The 10,784-nt window shown below is 45.7% G+C and overlaps 1 protein-coding gene across 4 annotated transcripts in view; it reads left to right on the top strand.

Moving 5' to 3' along the window:
• Positions 1 to 292: 292 nt before the first annotated feature.
• Usp7 (Ubiquitin-specific protease 7) overlaps positions 293 to 10,784 on the top strand; it is a 62,670-nt gene continuing 52,178 nt past the window's right edge. For 2 of the 4 annotated variants that reach the window (XR_013315895.1, XM_077670808.1), the window contains exon 1: positions 293 to 623. Coding sequence is in view for 3 of the 4 variants with exons in the window: in XM_077670808.1 (XP_077526934.1) it covers positions 551 to 623 (73 nt within the window). In the remaining variant the exon portion in view is untranslated. The remainder of the gene's footprint in view (positions 624 to 10,784) is intronic. The other 2 variants (XM_077670810.1, XM_077670809.1) reach the window with 1 other exon arrangement.

Raw genomic sequence — 10,784 nt, 5'->3', positions numbered from 1 at the left:
ATTATCAGGGAATTTTAGCGTTATATCTCGCTGCGTCTCACCCGTCATGGTTTTTTGAATCCGAGTTCGAATTGTTTGACGGGTTTCCAAGCACAAGTGTTTTGGGGTTATAAGGAAGCTGTGACTTAAAAACATGTTTGCAAAATGCGCTTTTTACGCCGTTTTTAGCGTTATTAGTCTAGTGGTTGAGCCAGAAACCGGTGAGTACAGTTGCGTCCTCTTGCCTCCCTACCTCAAACTGCTACCTGTACGTCCATGCGCATTTGGCAATTTTCCCGGCGTGCTCCGCGCACGGTTTCTCGCTCCACCATCTTGTTTATTCCCATGAACCGTGTGGAGTCAGCCTTCGTAGCGGTGCCCTCAAGTACAGTTTGTCGTTGGATGGTTTCCCCTGTCTGGGGGGCTGACACCAGCAGACATTGGGCGAATTGCGAGCAAGCACGTCAAAGTGACAGTGTCCGGCAAAAACTCCCTGGCGCCAGGCAAAGAACGCGCGAACAGCTCGGCCCGATCTAAGCGAACGCGAGACAGCTCTGCCGTCGAACTCACTATGAACAGCGCTCTCCCTAATGACAAAGTCAACAATCACGCAGACCACGAGGCGATGGATACGCAAGAAGGTGGTATGAGTTCCCCTTTTCCATTGCATTCGCGCAGCGGCGCCGTGTCACTTGTATTAGTAAGTGCGGCTCTGTTTCGGTGCGCGACTTGTGCTGTGCTGGTGCTGAGGTGCGGCGGCGGAGTTGCGGCGAGGCGAGCTTGGATGAGGAAAAAAAAACAAACAAACAAATACAAAAACGGGGCACCGCCGCCGTCTCCTCCCGGGTGATTTTTTGACGTATCATTGCCGATTACGCCGGCCCGAGCAGGGCCCTAAGCCTAGGTTAGGCCTAAGTTGTCACCGATCCACGAAAAGCCGAGTCGCGAAACGGGCCGCCGGTGCCGTTACCGCGCCGGGGGTTCAGCCCGGCAACTTGCGCCGGGCCGCCAGCGGCGTTCCGGTGTTAGGCCTCGTCGCAGGGAGCGTAGGCTCGCGCGTCCAAGTTGCAGCCGCGGGCTGGCTTTCTTTTCCGGGCGGCTGATTAAAGAACGAAATAACGGGAGCATGGGGGTGGAGGGGGGGGATACAGCTGTGATCGGCTTCGGCTCTGCGAGGGGTGAAAAAAAGAAAAACGAAATCCCATGTACCGCGAAAGAAGAGAAAAAAGAAAAATGGAGATAGATAGTGGACGTAGTGGGGCAGCGGTGGTTGTCTCGTGCTCGGCTGGCCAAAGACATGGCCGCGCGCGGGGCACGGCCAAACGTTGTCGCGCTTGCGATGAAAAGCGCCCTGCACTACTTAATTTAAAGCTTCCCCCGCTCTGGGAAGCTTGACCGCGAGGGAGGTGGCGAAAATTGGCCGGCGGGCGCGTTTTTCGTCTTCACTGGCCGGCCCGATGAAGGGACCGGCGCCGTGACATTGGCGATGATAGCCACCGCCGAACGTAAGCTTTGCCTCTTCCAAACTCCTATCCTTGCCGCCTTTCAGCTTCGAGTAAATCCGCCCCGGCTGCTGTTGTCGGTCGTCGTCGTGTACGCGTGTCAGATGTTGCCGCGGAATGGTGTGTTGTTTTGCTTGCCGTTGTCTCTCTCTCTCCCTCCCTCGTAAGTGACTTGCAGAGTTGATCTTCGCCGAGCTTGGCGCAAGTCTCGCCGTATGTGGTTGGCAGCCGTTTTTAAGATGTTGTGCAATAACCCTGTCAGCGAGACGTGCGCGAAACCGCTGCCAGGTTTCGTGGGCAGAAACCGTTATGACACAACAGCGGGCACACCTTGACGCGTATGAGATCTTGGTTACCCGCAGTGGGTCGCAGTGTTGGATGCTAGTTCGGCAAAACCGTCACTCCGCCTGTTTGAGGTTCGTACATTTTGTAAAGCAGTGTATAACTGAGTTGCTAGCTTTGTAAAGTGAGGATGTTGTCTTGCATTTACACTTTGTGGCAGAGAAACCTTGATAATTTTAAGGCCCCTCCCCCCCCCCCCCCTCAAAAAAAAAAAAGAGAAAAAAATGCATGCCTAATGTTGTGCTGCAAGTGTCATGCTACCTTGAAGTGAGGCTGTGGTAACCAAATATGGCATTTTGTATCATTGAATGAACTGCTTCATTACATGTTCGCTAGTGTCACAGGTCATTATTATTTTGCTTCAAAATTAATTGGGGTGATGGGTCAATGTCGGACCATATCATGGTGCACAGTATTTTGACTTGACAAGAGACCTTTGCTCGTGTTCTAATGTATCGGAAAATCGGCTTATGGAGGAACCTAATACGTTTTTGACTGTAGAAGTACACTTTTGCATTGTAGCAGAGTTAGTGGTTGCTGTCAAGGTATTTCCACTAAAATTTGTCCAGGGCTGCAATCAGTAGTTTAGAAATGCTTTTGCACTGAAACATTCTCAGTTGAGGTTACCTAATTACCCCCCCCCCCCATGGCAATTTAGTGTGCAAGGAATTGGGCTGCTTGTGAGTTTGATTCTCAGAAGCATTGATCTGTTTTTCAGTTAGGGGAAGCGCCTAAATTTTTTCGCACGTTATTGAGGCAGAGCTTTCTACGTCTCACTTTTGGCATATGTTGCATCAAAAATGCACTGAAGGAAAGCCAACTTTCTCTGACTATGATGATGAGAGAAAAAAAGATGAAGAAGGGAAAGAAAAAACGCTTCCTGTGATTGGAATTTAACCTGAGTGCCTCCCGTTATGACGCCGACGCCTATACGGTTGCGCCATTGTGACGCGCTTTAGGCAGTTTGGATTTGGGGAGGGGTGCATGGATGTACAAAACTAGACCGAAAAATAATGCACCCCTTTGCCTAATGACGACGATGGTGGAACGCGAAGTTTCTTCGTGTGAAATCAAATGGCAAAGGGTCAGAGTCAAAACTGCTGCAACCAAAAAAGTCCAAACTGCGTGCGAGTCAAAGAGAGTCGACGGGCCGTCCAAACTCTTACGACAACTAAGGAATCCCACACAAGAAAGCTTTGCGTTCAGCCATTGTCGTCATTGTTGGACGGACGGAGGGGTGCATGATTTTAAACCTGGCTTGAGCGTTTGATCCCTTGTGTGTCTTTTGGCTCTGGGGTGAATTCGAAAGGTCGTTGTGGGGTGTTGTTCTTAGTTGACGTTGCTTACTTTTATAGTGCAATAACTTGCGTGATAGAAGTTTGATAAACTGCTCTTCATAAGTCACTGTAATATATACAAGTGTTTGCAAGCGTGATCCATGTTTTGTGGCGCCAGAAATTTCATTTTCTGTTTTACGCTTGCCACTGGATACAAGGAAAAAGCCGGAAGATCTGCCTTTCTATGGGAAAATACGATTCAGTTCAGCACATGCACGGCACCTTCGTGACGTTGTTTTTGACAGTTCCCAAGGCAGCCAGGATATTGTGATTGCAAGTTGAGCGCGCTTTGCAATGAATACAACTAACTCAGGTTACACGCCCCTTTTGCATCTAGTCCAGATCAGCCTTGGAATGCAGGAGACGCTATCGGGGTTGTTGATACGATGCTCCAATCATTCGTAGGTTTTGCCGAAGAGGGGTAGCCATGGTTGGAGCTGGCTTTGTGTGTGAAAGCAAAGGCAAACTATGAAAAACGGTCGTCTGGAAAGCGGTCGTAATATTCAGTGCCCGATTAATTTTTTTTTAAAAGCAAGGCTTGTTTTCTTAATTTGCAACTGATGTGAAACTGCAGCTAGTGAAAATGGGGTGCGGAGGTGTCGCACAGTGAGGCGTGGCGGGGAAAACTTTTGGGGTTGTATTCGACTTGGGACCATTGAGGTTATGAAACTGGGTGCAATGGCGGAATGAAATCAAAATGGAACGGGGCGAGAATAAGGTGTGATTAACAAGTTTTGACCGTTGACGGGAAACGAAACGAACTAATTTGTACAAGTTTAGGGAAAGCAAGCTTGACTTCACACAACTGGTTTTCCAGGGAGTCGCGGGTACAATCTTTGTCAAAATTTTCTAGACCGCTTCTAAGCCTTCTCGACCAGAAAGAATTCAAAGAATAAGCTTTACCTTTTGACAAATATTTTGTGACAGTAAGAAAGGTGTTTCCTCCATAGTTTTCCGGCATAAAATATTTCAGCCTTGCTCGGGATGTAAGCTTTTACATTGAATTTCTTGCGGCCTGCGCATTTTTGGCTTGGCATAGAAAATTTCGACAAAGACTGTACTTGTGAGATTTTACGTGGTAGAACCGATTCGCACCACCGCAAATTTGAGGCATGGGCACCGGGAGATTTGTGGTTTGTTTAGCTTCTCAAGAATAGGGCCTGGCAATAAGAAGGGAAACCACCTTACGTTTGCAAGCAGAAAAATGGAGCAAGAAAGAAGAAAGTAAGCAGAAAAACAGAGACTTGGCTGCAAATGTCTACAAGAACGTTGCATTGACATGGCGGGGTCAACTTCTAGACGTATTTGTTTCCCAGATTTTTCACCCGTTGACTGCTGCCAGACCTGTCGCCAGACCAACGCCGCCTGTATAAACAGTGCCTAACGCGTGAACGAAAAATGGCCAAACAGCCACTCTCCTGTTGCTCTCTCCTACCCTTTCCCGCTCCGTAGCCTTCCAGCGTGCTTTCGTGTCCGCCAGCCAGCACCGCTTCTCGGAAACTATGCAAAATAGTGGAAAGTTTGTTTAGTGTTCCCGAGGCGGCGCTCCTACGCCTTCTTGTTTTTCACCATGCCTGTCTGTCTTGGTCTGTCACTGATAAAACTTCCTTTGTCACGAAGCAAAATCCCTTGCGCTGCCGCAGGCTGATGCCGGCTTTGCGCGCTTATCTACTCGGATCACAGGCCCTGAAATTTTCTGAGTGGGGATTCCCCCTCTATCCCCTCCGCATTCAGGTATTGTTTAGACCCCCCTGTTCGCACTCCGCATCGGTACGCACTTCTGAAATTGAGGACTATACTGTAGAAGCGCCCGGACAGCGTGGCGGGATCGCAGCTGCTTATCCTTTTGTTTCCTATAATTTTCTGAAGTTTACAATAGAAAGTAATCGTAGACGTAAGTGCCTGAACAAAAAACGTGCACGCAATTTTTTCTTCTCTAAATACTCCCGAAAGAAAAATATCAGTAAAATAATGGCTGCCCCATCCGAAAATATCGTTTTTCTGTTAGCTATATGTCTACCCGACAATCAGTATGTTCTTAGACTATTTCAGTCCGCCTCCGTCTTTATCTTTGGAAAAATGCAGCAAGTATGAAGCGAGCGACACGTTGAACGAGATCCCGAGTGCGCCACAGAACTAGCGCCCCGTCACGGCTAAGATGTAAGCGAAACGGCCCTTGAAGCCCAACAGGCAAGCTGACAGACACACGTCGTAGAAGTGGGTGCAGCGTTCGCGACTCGCGAGCAGTGACGTAAGGCGAAATGTCCGCCGGCACGCGCCACATAGCGGATCAGTGCCTGAACTAAGCGTCCCTACCCTTCCCATTGAAAAGCGCGCGACGCGTCAGGCAATGTTAATACAGGCGGCGTTGGCCAGACCCACAAAGGTGGTCCCAGCGCCACCCACAATGCTCCGCATAAAATGGAAGGAGGGGAAAACTTGTGACTCGGTGGAGGTGGTAGCCTTATGGAGAATAGAAGAAAAAAAATTGTGTGCGTATCAAGGTTGAGTTAACCTTTTTTAACACAGTTGAAGGGGCTGCTTGAAACGCTGCAGATAGCCACTATTCATTATTGTCATTTTGTGCAAAGTGGGATATTGGTGTGAAAACAAATCGTGGAGTGGGACTGGTGTACGTCCCAATTTTGGGACGGATGTATGTTGGGCTTGTATTTGATGAGCGGCCCTTGACGTGCAGGGTGATCGTTTGAAAATCGTCTGATCCCTATTTATCAATGTGTGTAAAGCCTAGGTGGGCCATTGCATGTGTGTCTGTTGGGAGTTTTGTGGACAAAGTAGCGAGGAATTCATGAGACTCTTTTCAAAGGGTGAATATTCCTTGAATGCGATTAAGTCGCTCTTAGAAGCACATTGGAAGTTGTTCGTCAAAACTGGTCTTGTCTCTTACAATGTTTTTCTGCAAACTAGTGTCAGTGATTGGATAAACCTTGCCAGTTTGCATCTAGCTGTTTGGTGAAAAGCTGGCCAAGAATGTATATACTTCTTTTAAAAACGGGCAAACAAGAATATTTCCGTATGGGTATTCTCAAATTGTATATGTTTATTTTTTGCCACATGTCGTGCAACGCTTTAAATTCGTTTTGCAGCATGGAGGACTCAGGTGATGAACATTGCAAGTTTATGACGTGCCTCGGTTACAAATCTGAATTAACAGCAGTGGTTCTTGCACAATGAGTGTGGTAGCTTATGTAACTTTTGATACCTTAACCTGCCTTAACTGCACTTTTTCTGGAGAGAGTGAGGGAGAGAGAGAGAATACATTGATTTAGTGCGCTTATCACGGGGAAAACACCATTTCACACGTGACCTGGCACATCGTACAATGCGAGCAAAGCAGTTAGCGTAGGAGAACTTCTTGAGGAGCTAGTTGGTGAATAGATGCCATGATTTGAAGCGCGACAAAAACACACGGATGAAGAACAGAGTAGATGACAGGCACTATCTCGTCTATTCTGTTCTTCGTCTGTGTGTTTTTGTTGCGCTTCAAATCGTGGCAGTTAGCGTAGAAGATTGCAAACACATGGCATCAGTTTTAAAGGGGGTTGTAGGGCTGGCGTGATTGTCGTCGTCAGCCTGTTCGGGTCCACTGCAGGGCAAAGGCCTCTTCTCTTATGTTCTTCTTGCTGCTCGGGTCTTGCGATTCCCTAGTCCATTCTTTTCCTCCTCCGCATTTGCTCACTTTGTCCCTCCATTGAGTTGATGTCCTTCTACTTCTAGACCAGTGTCTCGATAGGCAACCCATTACCCTTGTAGTCCATCGGTTGCTAGCACTTCACATTACACGTCCAGCTCAAGTCCATTCCTTTCCCTAATTTGAACCATGATATCTTCCATCCGAGTTTGTTCCCTGATCCAAGATGCTCGTTTCCTGTCCCTAAGCATTACTCCTATCATCCTTCGTTCCATAGATCATAAAGCTGACCGAAGTTTTCTTTTGAATTCTTAATGAGGTGCCAGGTTTCTTCCCTGCATGTAGTCGCTGGCAATACGCATTTGTTGGGTACTGTTCTCTTCAGTGACAGAGGGAGTTTGCTGTTGGTTATTTCAAAGTGCTCTCTGAGAGCATCTCAGCCCGTACTTATTCTGTGCCAGATTTCCCTCGAGGCTAGATCAGCACTGACAATCTGGCCACAAAGATAGTTGAATTCGTGTACTTGTTCTAGCATATCATTGCCAAGGGTGAAGAGTGCGCGCCCTGCACGTCTGTTTAGCCTTACTTTCGGTTTATTCATGTTTATCTTTAACCTTATGTCCAAGCTTTTCAAGTGCAGGTTTCAAAGCACATTTGTGCGTGTTTCACCAGACCCACTGAGCAGGATTGTGCCCTATGAAAAATCTTAACTGGATCGAACATTTGCCATATATTTGCAGTCCTGCCTTCTCCTAGTTGAGCCCCCTGGATACCCCTTTGTCAGATGTGCGGCAAACTATTTTGGCGAGACGTTGTCTCCTCTCCTTGTCTTACTCCCTTCTTGATAGGGAACTGTTTGGTTACATCCCTTTTAGGTCACCGAAGAGATTTCAGAAAATCTTCTCTTTTGTATTTTAATGCCTCCAGGGCAGTAGTGCGACGGTGTCTACAGAATGGAACACATTCTTTTAGCCTGTAAACGGCATGTATTATACTTTGTGGATATTTCTATAACTTGATTGATGGCATGGATGCGATCTATTGTTTAGTGGAATGTTCTGAGTCCAGCCAGTTCTCTCATTTGATGTCAGTTTTATGCCTTTTCTTTTACAGGGTGGGTTTTTATAATTCTCATATAATTCTCTGTCGGAAAGATGTGATCCTCCTTTTTCACCGTAAAAAAAAAAGTGAGAGAGAGCTCCCTAACTATTTTCCGCTCAAAATACTGAACCGAAATACCGAAAAGTTATATATTGTCAAGTCACTTTTAAAACTTCAAAAATTCTTTTCTCCGGCCAGAAGTGTTGCGAGCGATGATCAGTACCTTGATTCTCGTTAAGAAAAATGGCAACGGTAATTCCATATTCTTGCCTAGTTCAAATAAGATGTCTCGACTGTGACATTCACTTACTGTATATATACCCATAGTTTTGAGCAGCTTTAAGTGGGTGAATTTTGTGTTTATCATAGAAGTAGGATCTTCGCATCGTGTAGCAGCTTTTGTTTGAGTGTGGACTGCGCTTTCTTTGTGCAGGGATCGCGAACAAAGCAGGCATTTATATCTTTGATCTCTTCCCTTTATTTCTGTCCCATTGTGTTGTGGCATTGCACAACACATGGGCAATGCAGATGGCAGATGTGCAGTCTATCCACTGAAGGCTGCCGCATGCATTGCTCGCATGCTTGCAGACACTTGTATAAACATTCTTTACTGTAGTGCTCTCATTAGGATGCGATAATGGATATTGAGGTCGAATGATGGACATGTACTTCTTTTTTGTTGGTGCTCGTTAGTTTGATGAAAGCAAATGACCCTCTTACTTACCCTTGACCTTGCCTTAGCGTTGGTTTTACCAGTGAGGCTGAGATTTGCTCAGATAAAAGCTCGCATCAACCCCCTCTCGTACATGACCTCATGTTCAGCTCAGCCTCATGCAAGCAGTACGTTAACTCTTTCGGGACCGCCGGAAAAAGTGATAAAAAAGGGAGGTCTCGATACAAAATTTTTATTACATAATGCAAAGGCACCATCCTGCTTTAGCATATAGTCTTAAAATGCAGCTAATTATATGTTCTTTGACATACAATACTCTGTTTTACTTCAACACTGGCCATAACACCTTGAAAAAATCCGAAAGTAAGAACTTTGTAAAAAAACTACAGAAAAAGATAAAAAAGTGTAAATATAAAAATATTCAAAAGGAATAAAATTATTTCGGGATATACAAAATCTGACCCAATGCTTTGTTTCTTCATCGCGAAAGTTTGATGCGGCTAGGCGTAACTGGCTTTTTGTTTTGTGTGTGATCTCTTTGGCACAAAGGCCATGGCTATGTCGTGGCCCAGTCACGCGCCCGGCTCTCGTTTCGGCGGTCCGTTTCTGCGCTGGCGGCAGGAGGTCACCACCATAGCTAGTTGATACCCTAGCAAATAGGTACAAACCACCGAGAACATATATCGAGCTCACATACCTACTTCAGAGCCAATTGATACCGAAACCAACCCCCACCTTTGAGCTCGATTTGATGTTCCAGGCAGATCGACACCCGAATCCTCACCCGAGCTGAAAGCCGATCTCCAAAGTCGCATTCCGACTCTTCACTGCCACTCTGATCGTTAAAATTCACAATAGAAGGCGGAGATGCGCGAGATGAGACGATGCGGATTTCTTATCGCGTGAGTATGCGAGTATGACGCCATGTTTGTTTACATTCGAAACCACCACCCGTCAGAATAAAATATCTGATGTGTTGCCGCCTGGCGGTAAAAAAAAAAAAAACTCCACAAAAGGAAAAACTGCAGTTTTCAAACTACTCCTAGATGTCGCTAGGTGTTCCATCGAGCGAAAACTTTTATTCTGCAGGCGCGTGAACCCATCGGTCATATGCGATCGAGAGCGGTCGCAAAAGAGTTAATCTATTCTTCCTGAAATTGAACAACATTCTTTTAGTGCAAAGCTTTTGAAAAATGCAGTGCGAAACCATAAAGGATGTTTTTTCTGGAAAAAAAAAAATGTAAACGTGTGATGCAGGATCGAACATGTCTAGTTTGAAGTAATCAGTTTAAAATATTGCGGGCAAATATTACTGCGTGCAAGCCTCTGTGACGCAGATGGAGCTGGAACTATCATTGACAATGCGTTTGCTTTCAGCTTGCAGTGGGAAAAAATCTCACGGTAATTGAAAAAGTGCCCACGAGGTAAAGCAATGAATGGGGCTTGAATTTCAACTTCGCCTTACCTCAGCTCCAGCCTCAAAAGGCGTTGGTTCAGGTCGAAACCTCCAACCTTGGTGGGTGGGTTTCAGTCAAGATAACAACGCCCAAATCTCACCTTATTATGATAAAGAGGAGGCAGACCATGGGGGGTGCAAACGTCGTGAGGTGTTGTTCCACAACTTGTGGTTTAAAGTGTGAGGCCAAGTGCTGGAGCAAAAAATTTAAAAATAGGTAAACAGTGAAGATTTTTGGTCTGCATCATACAGCACACTTTAATTTTAGACCCATGGGAGCCTTTTAAAGTATGTCTCTTTTGTGTTTGTATTTTATTATTTTAAAATTCTATTAGATATGGGTCTCACACCAACACTCGTAACTTTAACTTGACAAAAAAAGCACCATTTGTGGCAGCGATATAGGGAAGGCTTTGTACTGTGCAATGAACCAAAATAAACGAAATCAGAGGAATCCTCGAAGCATAGTGATGAAATAATTTAAAAAACCTGCGTTTTTATTGGGTGTACCTTGGTGTAAAAAGGCAGCCATATGAAAACTTGTGGCACGATTTTATTTCTTGAGGTTCATTGCACCCTCAATAATGTGCGAAAGAATTGTGGCAAGTTTCACTAAAAAAAATCTTTATCAGGAAAAAAGATGTGAATGTTTGTGTTTGAAGAAATTGCCAAAAAATACGTTCTGAGAAAAATCATCAGAAAAGATTTCAAACAAGTGCAGCACTTATATACGATGGTCAGG

The sequence above is a fragment of the Haemaphysalis longicornis genome, unplaced genomic scaffold, assembly GCF_048455015.1.
Source record: "Haemaphysalis longicornis isolate Haplotype H1 unplaced genomic scaffold, Haemaphysalis longicornis Haplotype H1 scaffold_5, whole genome shotgun sequence".
NCBI classification, from domain to species: domain Eukaryota; kingdom Metazoa; phylum Arthropoda; class Arachnida; order Ixodida; family Ixodidae; genus Haemaphysalis; species Haemaphysalis longicornis.
The sequence above is the reverse complement of the archived record's forward strand: the minus strand, read 5'-3'. Positions and strand labels throughout refer to the sequence as shown.